This window comes from Venturia canescens, chromosome 4 (assembly GCF_019457755.1).
Source record: "Venturia canescens isolate UGA chromosome 4, ASM1945775v1, whole genome shotgun sequence".
Classification (NCBI taxonomy): domain Eukaryota; kingdom Metazoa; phylum Arthropoda; class Insecta; order Hymenoptera; family Ichneumonidae; genus Venturia; species Venturia canescens.
In genome coordinates this window covers 14,163,289-14,176,597 of record NC_057424.1, presented here as the reverse complement: position 1 = coordinate 14,176,597, position 13,309 = coordinate 14,163,289, and the positions used below count along the sequence as shown (strand labels likewise).

The following is a 13,309-nucleotide window of genomic DNA, read 5'->3' as shown; positions in this document are numbered from 1 at the left end:
TCGTTTTCATTAAAAACTCATTCGATCGATAATTACGATAAAATTATGTCAATTTTAATAATATTTTGCTAAGAATAAGCGTTTGGAGTCGAAGACTCGACTTTGTATGCACAAAGAAGAAAAAAAATGTTTTTTCATGCTCGAATGTACAAAAAAGCTTGAAGGATCATGAAATAGTGAAGTTTAGATAAAAAACGACTCGCAAATTCGTTGCATCGATCTCTCATTTTTCACCGCAGCCCATCGTCTCGGGATACAAAAACTCGGTTCGCAAGTCTATTTGCGAATATGACTCGTCGGAGGAGCAAACTATTTGATAAAAACTAGAGACACTTCGTATATGCTCGTGTGAAAAAAATTTTCATACGAGAAGGAAGAAGACAATGAGGAAAACCGATTTGCGCTTATCGGCATATTGAGAGAGTGACGTGAGCGTCCAATTTCTCCCAGAGTTCGTTTCAACTGACGAGCGAAATGAACGCGAATCTATTTCAGCGTTTCGGAGAAGGTGGGACTCGAATTTCCGAATCGTTGAGTCCACTCGACGCACCACGCTTCGCCATCATTTTTACCAGCAAGAAAAACGAGTACGTTTTTTTTTCATTCATCCAAGGTGAAAATGAAATTAATATCGGCCGATGTCTTTTTTCCCTTTCTCTTTTTTTTCGCTGCGAAAATAATTCAACAGCTGTCACCGAGGGGGAGGTTCAGTTTAAGTGAAACACAGCACCGATTAATCAGACACTTTAGTTATCGAGACGATTTTTTCGCCGTCCTCAAATTCGCTACAAGTGTGCGAGCAAAAAGCGTTTGTACATCATCATTCTTGCTTTTTTCGCATCAATTTTTTTCCACTCTCTGACTAAATAGCTCCCAGGATTCTCGGGCCTTGAACGTGACATCGAAAATAGTTGTGGTCAGACGGCCCTTCCTATTCCCTCGAAATCGGTTTGTTTCTCTCGATAAACCAATTTTTTTTTGTGATTAAGAGGCTTGGGGAAAAAATGAAAATTCAGAGCCCATTCGTCCAATGAAATTCCGACTTTCGGTCTCTCAATACTGAACGCGAATGATTTAATTTTGTGTAGCAACGAACAGCTAAAACAATCGAGCTCTGATGAACGCCCATGTACGCGAAATTGAAGTTTTTCTTCGATCATTTGAGTACACTCGAGCCGCGGTGTGTAAACGCTTTTCCCGCTCAATCGATAATCACACAAAGTACACACTTGTTAAATTAAAATGGTTATGGTTATTTGAATTCGCATGGTTGAGTTGTAGAGTCACGTTTATAAGCAACGTGGACTCTGAATCCAGCATGATTTTAATGGCAAGGGGCTCCATTGTGCTCTTTTAATGTTTGTGTTCATCGTAACTAGCTCTCGTTATGTCCAGATAATATCATGACATTTCATGAATAATAAGGCGTTTAAGCTCCAAACGATCGCCTTTATAGAGTGATATGGGAGGAAAGAAGGAAACGAGGGACGGAGGGTGAGAGAGACCGAGAGAGAGAGAGAGAAGAATATTTGATGGAAAGACAACTCAATCATAGATTCCAACCGCGTGTCATCCTGATTCGGAGTCACAGTGCACGTGCGACCGCTCCAGGGATAGATCCGCAAAATTTTATTATTTTTTTCTTTTTATTATTTCATTGCTTTACCAGGAAACCGGGCACGCGAATGTCGAAGGATGTGTGCGCAGTCAATGTCGAAACGAAATAACGTTTTCCGCATTTTCAGTTTTAATATTCGAACCGACTGAAAAGAAACCGGTTAGAATATTAAAACTAATAAACTCTCTTAAGAGTGTTTTTTTTTTTAACGAGAGTTCAATTATGAGTGCGAAATGATAAGGAGTCTCGGTGATTGAAGGTCCGTTCCCATGGGTTTTGAATCATCTCCAAAGGTGCAAGTTGACCGTTTTTTTATCAACAGCCGTCAAAGGTGGTCCTCGAATCCGGTGTTTTCTCATTTTTTCGGCTCTGACCTACAAAAAAATGAGACAGTTCCGAGAAACCTTGTAAAAGTCGTTCGTATATTAATAGTTTCTTCAATGAGAGATTCGCAGGAGCAGCCAGAAGCTTCGGCCGCTTTCAATCTCACGGCTCTGCCAGATTCGTATGATTTCTTTTTCCTAGTGCATGTCAGGTGAGTCAGGTGAGTTCAGGGTCATTTTGTCGAAGTGAATAGAATACCCGTACGTTCTATGACCACCAGCGTTGAAGAGCTTTTTTCATGTGAGCCTGTGTGCAAATGTTTATGCGAAGACACACACACACACACGCATAGACACACAAATACGCTAAGACGAGTCGACGCATAAGGAACACTGTGAACAATCATTCGTACATTAAAATTACGTGGAATGGAGGGAGAACGAAGACTGTGGAGGATGCCCTCTTCCCGCAAGTTGTATGTCATTTAATGCGAATCCCACCAGACACCATCCGGTCCAATATATATTTGCAACAGATGATACCACTTCGTTCATCAGTCGTAGTACATCTTCCTTCGCTCGCTGAGGATCCATCGTCCAAGATCATCGGATCTGCCTGAGACTCTGATTTCTCGAGGTCTTTGCGTATTTTCTTATATTTGGTGTGTCAGCCTCGATTATTCGAAAATGGTGCGTTCAACGATCGCCGTTTTACTGGCTCTTCTTGCCACCACTTCCGCTGTCGATCTTCGTGAGTAAATATTCATTAGAAACTTCCGCTACGACTCGAATTTTGCGTTCGAGCCTATTTTCTCGTTTTCCCGGTTTTTTCATCTATCTCATTCTGTATTCAACGTTCACCCAATTTTTTCACCTTTCAAAACGGCGCATGCACCGTTCTTGAGTGCGAATTTACAGAAGTGAACTTTTGTCCCACCGTCGCCGGTGCTCCATCATCGAAATATTTACACCGTTAATTTCATTGTTTCAGCTACTCGTTCATATTTCCTGGCAAGATTTTTACTTCAAAAGTGCTTACAGGCAGACATTTCATAAAAGTCGAATCCGCGTCATTCGATCGTGCTAATTTAAAAAACTTTTTATAAATTCTTAAAGTCAAGTGCCCATGCAACTTTTTTTTGACCTCGGAGCCTATACCGAACATGTTTCCGGGTTGGTTCCCACTGAAATAATAAGGAGACCGATGACGTCGAACACACGCTCGTCAAGTGTTGCGGTCGCTGCACATTCGCTTATATTTCAATGATCCTTGACTTATTCTCTTATTCAAAATACTTTTTTTACCGTGTTCCACGTCGTTTTATTTCGAGTGATTCGTAATCACAACATCATTGTTCCAAGGGAATGGCATTTCAGTCCAAGATTTTCACGAGTGCTGATCATTTCCATTGTCATCGAAACATCTTGACGCGCGTGACAACGATCGACTGTTAGAATCCATCGTAACTACGAATGATGACACGAGTCCAAAGGCATTCATATTTTCCATTCGTCGTGTAAACATCGAACAATCAATTCGACGTTTGATCATTACGCACCGAAGCTGTGTCCAGATTAAATCATTTTTGCCATGCAAAACTGCTTACCAGCATTCGATTTATACTTGGATCAAATTGTAGCTAAAGTTTATCCAGAGGCTTCAGAAAAGGCACGTTATTTTAATATTTCGACGTCGACATTGAAATCTTACGGAAATGAGCGGAGCGGATTCTATCATTTCAATCCTGAATGGATACCTGCTCGAACCAAAGAACTTTGTGCTGCTACCGCAGAATCATTGAAGAACCGGAGTAAATTCGATTGTTAGAAAATGTGTCCTTGACACGTTTCAATCTTAATTTACAGAAAAGATTTACTCAAGGAATGAAAAATTTTTCAATGAAATAACGAAAATGAATTCGATCTCACAGCTGAGTTCATCAAGGTCTGCAACAGAAATGATCCTGAGCTCGACGCCTGCATCACTGGTAGTGTCGATCATCTGAGACCGTATCTCGTGGAGGGCGTTCCCGAATACAACTTGCCAAGCCTGGAGCCTCTCGTGTTGGAGCATCTCGTTGTATCTGAAGGCCAAGGCATCAAACTTACAGCGACCGAGATCAAAGCTTACGGTGCCAGCAACTTTATCGTCAAGAAAGTAGAGTAAGTTCAACAAATTTCATCGATTAATAGATGCATTGAAACAAAAGGTTATCAAAATTGAAAAAAAAAAACCATTCGCTATCGTGTAGTTTACAATAAAAGTACAGATAAATCGATCAATTTCAGTTGGCCAGGAAAACACTGGACTGAATCACTAACAAATCCAATTTCAATCGAATAAACTTGGAATTTCAATGATTTTTCGTTTGAAATAAATCGTGAAGGAAACTACTAATTATTGTAATCTGCGCTCAACCATGTACAGGAAGAAATGAAAAAAAAAAGAAAAAAGAAAAATCTTGTATGATCCCGTCTTTTAACTTAACAATGATAAAAATCGATCAAGTTTTCTGTGTTTTACGGTGCCTTTAAAAGCTGTTCGCGGTGTACACGTGATCCGTGAATGCAAGTTTAGCTCCGTTTTGAGGGCTCCGAGTGGGAGTATTTACTGGAAAAATCGATAAAATTTTATTCGAGAACGGAGAAGAGAAAAGCTGGTTTTCGTTGATTATTAACCGCGAACAATCGATCGACTATTACAGACGATCGAGTGGATATTTTTTTGCAATAATGTCAGGATAATGAGACGATTCGATGCTCCGAGTTAGTTAAACGATAAAAATTGATCGAGAACAATTATCTTGTACGTAATGCAATTAATGTCAGTGCATGGGAATTTCGAGATCATAAAAAGAGTGCTCGATGAAAACTTGTTTTTTTCTTCTCAGTCTGTGTAATTCGCGTCGAATGAAAAGATTTTCTATGCTCAATCTGTTGCATCGCCCGGACGGACGCGCGCGTATTCGAGGTGCAATCGCTCGTTGCATATGTATAGAGCCACGAGGAGTTGACTTTTGGTGGAATTCGTTGCGTAATTCTGAGTCAGATACAGGTTGAATTATTTCACGAGTTTCGTTCGTATTTTCAGGCTGTCCACATCATTCGCAACGGCATTATTACGTTTGATTTTTCCAACGTTGATTCGCAACGTTCACGATTCATGGTGAACGACGAAAACGAATTTTTCACTTGAAGATAAAATTGAGTGGTTTTTCGTAAAACTGCTCGTGACTCGACGCCCTTAGAATTCGCGTCGAGAAATTTTGGAATTTCTCCAAGAAAATTTTCCATGCGCTAACGAAAATTTTGCATACGGAATACATTTTTGTGAGCATTTTATCGAAATGCCATACGATTTGAAACGAATTTTTCTCCCATTGATTTTGACTGTGATTAAATAATTGTGAGTAACTAACCAACAATCCTCAACCGTCGAGAGCGTTAGCACGAAAGTTACTCAAAGTTGATTCTACGACGAATGAAATGGCCAAAAGAAATACAACAGTTTCGTCAAAATGGTCCGAGGATGAATAAAAAAGGTCGTTTGTATTCCGGGAGCGTTATTCTGCAGTCGCGTGCGATGACCATGACACGAACGCTGAAACACGATCCGATTACCGATTTTTCAACGAGTCATCCGCGATTACGCGAGTTACCATTACGTACGATTCACACTGATGCAAAAACTCATTTGAGATTCTCGAAAATAGTTGGAACGAACATGATTTTATTATGAAATTATAGTGACGATCGCGATATCAGCTCGATGAATATTTTTTCTTACTTTAGAATTTTCTTCACTTCAAAGTCCTCGAAATTCTCGTCTCGATACAATTTTGAAAATCTCGTTTATTCGTGCAATGTTTAAAACTCGGTGAATTAAACGAATTCCGTTAATTTGTGTTTTCGAAGGTCCGACATGGCGAATCTCCATTACAACGTAGACATTGAACTGCCTCATCTGTACATAGAAGGCCATTACGAGATCGACGGACGCTTATTGCTTCTGCAGGTGACTGGATCGGGGCCGCTGCACGGTAACTTTACCGAATGCTTGGGTCAAGTCAACTTCGACGCTGAGCTCTACGACGAAGGTGGCGAGGACCACTTCCGAGTGAAAACGTTTGACATGAAGATAACCGTCGGCCAAGGAAATCTCCAACTCGACAATTTGTTCGGGGGAGAAAAAGTCCTCGGGGACGTTGTAAACAACGCGATAAACGCAAATTTCGATGCTTTCGTACAGGAGCTTCTACCTTTGATCGAAAAAGCGCTGTCCGACTTTTTCTTAAAACTCGGCAACAACATCGTCACACCGTTTGCTTTCGATCAACTTTTCCCTGTGTAAAATAACGTCCTAGCGACCACATCGACCTTATAGAAATCTCTAACAATGATTAAACGAATAATTTGCATCTATGAATTCCAAATCGTAAAGTAATTCGTACGCCAAAGCTTTCGTTTCGTATTACGGCAATAGTAATTTGAGCAGAGAGAGAAAGCCCGAAAAAATGGGACGGGACGACGAAACAACGTTATTTATTTTATTCGCTTAAGACATTTCGTAAAAAATATCAATAAATTGATGACTTCAGGAGCACAATAAAACGATTAGTCAATATATCTATCGTGAAATATTCGTTGTTTTCATTCATCTGTAATCGAAGCTCTTCAAAATGACCTTAGTCATTTATCGGGTGGACAAAAAATGGCAGGAATTAATTATCGAGGGAGAAAATGATCGTTTATTGCAGACTAAACAATTTTAGTTGTCGTTTCACTCTGAATTTCAACTTTGAGAATCTTGAGCGAAATTTTAACGTTTGGAGATTTTTGCGAATCACCCGATTTGCCGTAACAATAATTTTCCTGAAGCTGCGTCGATCAACGATGAAGTAGTTGATCGAAAATTTTTTGAAAAATCGAGGAATACGATGTACTAAAATGAAGGAAATTCTTGCCAGCCACCCTTTTGCCAGATGGAATTATTTTCCTAATTATCTTAGCAAGTTTGGTCAACTTTTAAAACTTTTTCCAAATTTTAGTTTCGGAAAATTATTGACAAACTGAGAATATATCAAGAAAAGAGAATTTTCATTGTACACGTACAGCGTTGAACTGTACTGAATATTTTTAACCAAGAAGAGAAAAATATTTTGTAGAAAAAGGTGTCTAAAAAGTTCCAACTTCCGGTTAAAAAGCCATTCGTTGAAATTCGTTAAAAATTTCATTCGTCGATAAATGTTTCAGTAAACTTATATTTAACGATGATTGTTGCAGCCAACATGAGAACCAACAATTTACGTCCATTCTAGAAACATGAATATTCGACAGAAATCAAACGTGTTCCTTGTGCATTTTTTATTGCAAAATGAGCATTTTCATTCAAGCTCTTGCTAAACCTCGAGAGTATAATTGTACTCCTCTAAGAAGTGCTCTTCAAGCGGCCAGAGCAATAAAGACTTAATCACGGTATGAAAAAAGTAGATTTGCAAAAAACTATGGACGTGCGTCATTGAACAATGTCGAAGGAAAGAAAAGCGTGCAAACAACGTTGCGGGGATAAAAAAAAGACTCTGGCAACTTTTTTTCGCGAAGGTAAAAATACTACTTAGATGCGTGTATATTAAACAGTCTCTCATCTTGGCCGTGTGTTCTGTGAACGATAATATCAACGACTTCGGACAACTATCCGTGGCATTCAAACGACCCTCGTTGACAGCTTGTTTTCTTGAATGCAAAATATTCAATATTTCCAGCACCAATGTACGTCGAAGGCTCTGCAGGCGAGTTTAGAATTCTCGGATCTAAGACCATCAGCGACTTCATTAGTAACATTATTAAATGATTGTTTATTCGGTCCTTTTTATTCAACAAAATTTAGGGCTGTGACACATGTGAAGCAAAAATAATTTCAAGCAATTCAGTATCCATTTTGGGCAATGAAAAATGCTAGTGTTTTTGCAACGTGCGAAAAAAATGCTGAAGCATCAGCACATCTTTGGGAGCCCTGATGGAAACGTTTTTTTTTTTTGGAAATGCCACTTTCTGCGGGAGATAAATTCACTCATTTTTCTCATCAATGTCAATCGGTCGTAGGGTTTCGTTGGACTTTAGGAAAAACCACATTGCATAAAAGTATTTTTATTTTTATTCTTACTCATTCATCTTCTTATCGAAATGATTTGAGCCGTTATTTTGACCCGTTGCACTCCTTGATAATCGATTCGAAGCTCATTTTATTCCGTTGTGTCCGGGTGGAGTTCGTCGTAGGTAAATCCTTTGCAAACGTTGTTACCAAGCTCGAGAATTTTTTCGGAAATGACTTTTTCGAGTGTGGGTCTGACTAATTCGAGAATTTCCTTGCGGCCTCCATCGAGGGCGTCGTTGATGGCTTTCGTTATTGGGCTGTCAACGCCATCGGCTGATTTAAAGTCGGCCTCGAAATCCTTTATTGAGAGCTTCGTTGTCATCGACGAGAAATAAACGTATTTTGCACCATTTTTCATCGCGAACTTGTATTGCATCACTACCTTAGCTTCGACGTCATCTAAATAATAATGAAAAATTGCATATTATTCTCAGCTGTGGTGCAATCTCACAGAAAGAGGTGGAACTAATTTTCTCGATCGATTTATCAGACTTTGGACATTTTTCGGATTCCAAACTTCAGTAGTTCAGGAGTTCAAAAAAGGCAATTCGATTCACGCAGAAGAAGAATATTTGTTCCAGTATGAAATGCAGACAATGATTTTCGTTCGTTTTGAATTGACAGGGAAACTAGAAACTTGCATGAAAACATTGCTCCCTGTGACGTGTTTTTCGTAATCCACTATGATTTGAAAATTTTTTGGGTAAAAAATAATCAGCATGCACGAACGTTAAGATCATAATAAGAAAAAAAATGCTTTGTAACGAGGGTAATCCAGTTTTTTTCGTCCCAAGTAGTCCTCTCGTTTGAACTTACGTGACACGATGTGGATTGGTCCTTTGCCTTTGATGGGGACGAGTATTTTCGCGTTTATATCGTAGTCGGCGTCAAGATCTATTCTTTTGAATACGACATGCATGTTCAGTTGATTTTTGTCTAGATCATTGTGGAAACTCTTCACCTCGAAATTCGTGAGTCCGGTAAGTTTAACGTTCTCAGCATAAGCTCGGAACGTTTCGGTCTCGGATAGAGGAAATCCTTTCAGTATCATGGGCTCCAATGGAGGAACATTGAGCTCTGGCATTCCTGTGCGAAGCTTCTCTCTCAAGCCTTCCACGCTTTTGAGGATACATTGGTCCAAATTTGGATTTCTTCGTCCACACACCTTTATGTAGGGAGCTAGAAATATATTTTTTTTTTTTACTTTTTAGTTCATCGATATTTCAAGGATTCTGAAGAAACACGAGGTATACAAGTTTTTTTTAACGATTTAACGATTCTCGTGAATTGAAGATGTTTGTGGTGAAGAATATTCGTGCAAATTTACAAAGATTTTGACAGCGAAAGATTGGGGAGGGGAAGGATCCATGAAACCTCTTTTATTATTGAAAAAAAACTCTTTTCTTTTTCGTGCTTTTTAAAAATAAAATAATAAAAATAGAAATAATAGGATTAAATGATGTAACAATAAAATTGAAAGATGATTTATTATTTTTGAATTGACGGGTCAATATGGTCAAAGTAGAAAGTGAAACAACGCTGACTCAATTGAACACAAATTTTTCCCAACGAATATTTTCATTCGTATCACCGAACACACTCACTATAATTTACGTCACTTCTTGCTAATTTATATTTGACTCGTTATTTTCTGGCGAGACAAAAACCACCATCGCATCCAGCGTCAAATTTTAATAAAACAACTATTCGAAATTCTTAGTAAAGACAAATAATCCAATTGCGATAAGTCGTCGAAACCGATGAACTGAAATTTCTGAAAATTAAATCGCCTTTGCAGTATCGTACAACAATTAGCTGTAGTATTTCAGGTTCCCAATAAATAACTTGAACCAAAAACACAATCAAGGCGTAGTGCACTTCTTCGGTTTTAAATCGAGTGATCCGTAAAAGCGAACAATTTTGATGGTCGTTGAAAGGATGTTTGAAACGCTCAACAAGTTAAACAAGGTAACGAACGATGTTAATCAAGTCTGGATGTAACACTGGTAACAGTAAAAATGGGACTTACGAATTTTCGCCACAACGACAGTGACCAAAAAACCAAGAATCAGAGATTTGGCCAACATTATCACGAGATCGTAGTTGACTGAATTAGGAGACGATACGCTTAAAGAATAAAAGAAATTAGGATACTATTCCACCGTCAAAAAGTGACGAGCGATCACCGCCGAACGAGAAATTCTCTCGAACGCAACGTGAGAGGATTTCCACGCTGATAGAAAATCTATAACTGCTGTATCCGATGTGCAAGTGGTTGCTTTTATATTGCCTATGTATATATCACAATCGACAATGATAGGGACATCCATCAGCTCCATGTGAATCATCAATTGATCAATTCATGGCCATGGTCGGAATCTACCGACGATACACTTGGTTGTCCCCACTCGTTTGGTCCATACGTTGCTTAGCGATATTCAATCTCTGTCCAACAGTGTTCTTGGGCTCCTTTGACTGGGTCTTCGAAGGTTATCTCACCGTTATCCCCCCCTTGTTCTTCGTGGGACAACATGTCTTAGGATTTGCGGAAAAACTGTTGCTTTATTCATTTTCATTTGTCGTCGTGCATCGTTTTGCTGCCTCTCGTTAAGTGTCTTTTTACACTTCGAGTCGGTTTCATGCTGAATACCTCGCGGCGAATTTCCACGGATGTTGGAAATTCTGATGGAATGGAAAGCTGCTTCGAATTTGTCACATTGGAAAACTGCACGAGGAAATCTGATTACAGTTATTACAATAACTGGAGCAAACTTGGCGTGATGAATAATTTTGAAGTGTCGTTTTCTGTTTCACTTGAACAAATTGCCGGTCATTTTCCCTCGGGCGTGGATTAGCACGATGCATAAATTAACACGATTAAAATCAACAGTGGTTGATTTTGAGGTAAAAAATGTCGCGCGTTGGAACTTATTTGCTTGGGTTGTAAATCGCTTCCTTGATATTTCAGACAATCTTCAATGCTCGCATCCTGCGACGTCGACGCTGTTGCGGTTGCATTGACAATTAGCAAAGCAATTGATGTTTCCGCAATAAAACGCGATTGCGTCGATGATTTTTTCAAGTATTTACCACCAAACAGCCTTGGATCGTTGTCGCAAGTTTTGTGTAAACTTCACACAAAGTCAAATTTTTAACGTCAAATACACGAAAATGTTCGGCGACGTCGCATGTTTGTTGGGCTCTCGTCAGAGGCGGTCCAGGTCCGAACACTTGAAAATTTCTTAATTCCGTGGAAAGCAGTTTGCCGTTGAAGTAACGGCAAAAAAGAAGCAAGGGAACGGGATCGCGCATGGTTATCGGAGCTGAGGTAACGAGCATGGATGTGCGTAACTTGGCTAGAATTATGAGATCGATCGAGTCTGTCAAAGCCGCGTGCAGACAACGATGAAATACGCATTCGTGTGTATGTGTGTGTGCGCGTGTGTGTGTGGACGGAGCTGTGTGTGTCTTACGCAAGAATACGATCGAGTGTATCAATCCCAGACATCGAAACATTTTTTTAACCCCTTAAAGAGGCTTCGGGGATTATGACATCGGAATATTAACCGGTCTGGGCTCTCTTTCGTTACGAGTATTCGCGAGACTGCGAGAAACGCGAAGCTCTCCCACTGAGGTTTTATCACTGCAATTTTCAACCATTCAAACAAATTCTAAAACGTTGAGAAATATGTTTATAACCGGACGATGTTATTCATTGCGATTATCAATAAATTATGATAATCGATTGGTCGCTCCGACTTCCTGGAATTGCGTACAATGTTTCAAAGTGAAAACTCTTCATTATGAAAATCGTCGTTCTAGGTCGTTGGATCCATAAAATTGCGTATATATTTACAACGTTCAATATAGAAGCTTGAAGGAAAAAAAGAGATTTTGCAAACCGGGGAAATCGTTGATACACACTCGAGGATCTATAGAACTCGACGCAAGAGACGGGAACGAGTAGGGTCCGAAGAGAAATGGGATTTCCTCACTTTTCTGCACTCTCTTGCAAGATCACACGTGAGCGGTTCGTGCAGTGCAATAACCGTAGTATTCGTCTGCACACTGCTTGCACGAGGTTACTCGTTCACGCGTACTCGCATGGGGAGATTTGCAGCTTGTTATGGGCCATGGGATTGGGCTATGTGTGCCCCCGAATCTCCCCCCTTGCCCCTTTACCTTTTGTTTTTAAGGTAGATCATGCCCGAAGGAGCGTTTTTTGTGGGTGTCTAGATTCGATCGATTTTTACTCCTTAATTAAAGATAGAATCAATTTAAATTAATCTCAGAGTTATTCATTCGAAATTGTAAATACAGTTTTCAACTTATCTTTTGGCGAGTGAAATTACAAGCCATTAATTAATCGGGAATCCATCACTGACTGAACCCGAAATTTCATTCGTACCTGGCTAAAATACTATTTAGTTTTTTATGTATAAACAATCGCATTAGAGAGCACAAAGGAAAATGGATCAAGAAAAAAGTGTTAATAAAAAGGCAGAAGGCTGTGACAGGAATGGGCCAAGTCAAGAAGAAACAAAATGCCGAAATAAACAAATGTGAGGTTATACGAGTGCTCATTACCAATTTCGTTCAATCTTTAACGTAATAAATCTTTGTTACTAGTAGGACAATCGTCTCGAATTTTTTCCCAAACCTTTCATCGTTATTGTGTACTTTTTCATAAACTTCGTAAGCGTTCATTCGTTAAATGGAAAGATAAACGATTTTTTACGCATAGTCCCTATAACCCTGTGCATTTTTCTTCATATTTAAACACGTTTATCCCAGTAACCAAATAAAACGAAATCTTTAAAATTTGATTTGCGTGTCAGTCCCCATTTAAACTCCTGTGTAAATTTCAAGACTTTCTTAAGAAAATCGTTTCGTGCATGAACTACCTCTCAACTGCTTCGTTTCAATCGCGCATAATTTCACAAATTCTTTCTCTTCAATCAGATTTCGTAATCGTTAAAAAAACAATAATTTTTTTGAGACTTCGATGGGTTAGCATTGTCCCTGGACAATGTGAATCATCGTTTGATTCAAAAAAATTTTCCAAGTTCCGCCCTCACGGTTGTGTCTCCTGAGACGGAGTTTTTTTTTTCTTGCCCTATGATGCGACGACCGTGGCCTGAACGTTTCATTACCACTTGAAAATCGTTCGAATTCATAAGAAAATCCGATGTAAGATTGAAGATTCTGCGGAAT

General features: G+C 39.3%; 2 protein-coding genes across 2 annotated transcripts; one reads left to right on the top strand and one right to left on the bottom strand.

Annotated features, from left to right (window-relative positions):
* The first annotated feature begins 2,485 nt into the window (after positions 1–2,485).
* Positions 2,486–6,579, top strand: Jhbp3 (Juvenile hormone binding protein 3). The gene is made up of 3 exons (XM_043418413.1): positions 2,486–2,692; positions 3,873–4,104; positions 5,857–6,579. The coding sequence occupies exons 1-3, from the start codon at positions 2,629–2,631 to the stop codon at positions 6,290–6,292; spliced, it is 732 nt and encodes a 243-aa protein (XP_043274348.1). The 5' UTR covers positions 2,486–2,628; the 3' UTR covers positions 6,293–6,579.
* Positions 6,580–8,072: 1,493 nt separating this feature from the next.
* Positions 8,073–10,368, bottom strand: LOC122410270 (putative beta-carotene-binding protein). The gene is made up of 3 exons (XM_043418411.1): positions 10,125–10,368; positions 8,912–9,274; positions 8,073–8,494 (listed from the first exon to the last, which is right to left on the bottom strand). The coding sequence occupies exons 1-3, from the start codon at positions 10,180–10,182 to the stop codon at positions 8,184–8,186; spliced, it is 732 nt and encodes a 243-aa protein (XP_043274346.1). The 5' UTR covers positions 10,183–10,368; the 3' UTR covers positions 8,073–8,183.
* Between the last annotated feature and the right edge of the window lie 2,941 nt (positions 10,369–13,309).

Bases quoted from the DNA above. Each gene is read 5' to 3' on its own strand.
- Jhbp3 (XM_043418413.1), top strand. From the start codon at position 2,629: ATGGTGCGTTCAACGATCGCCGTTTTACTGGCTCTTCTTGCCACCACT. The intron at 2,693-3,872 runs GTGAGTAAATAT...TCGATCTCACAG, and splicing joins CACTTCCGCTGTCGATCTTC to CTGAGTTCATCAAGGTCTGC. The intron at 4,105-5,856 runs GTAAGTTCAACA...GTGTTTTCGAAG, and splicing joins TTTATCGTCAAGAAAGTAGA to GTCCGACATGGCGAATCTCC.
- LOC122410270 (XM_043418411.1), bottom strand. From the start codon at position 10,182: ATGTTGGCCAAATCTCTGATTCTTGGTTTTTTGGTCACTGTCGTTGTG. The intron at 9,275-10,124 runs GTAAGTCCCATT...ATATATTTCTAG, and splicing joins TGTCGTTGTGGCGAAAATTC to CTCCCTACATAAAGGTGTGT. The intron at 8,495-8,911 runs GTAAGTTCAAAC...ATTATTATTTAG, and splicing joins ACCAATCCACATCGTGTCAC to ATGACGTCGAAGCTAAGGTA.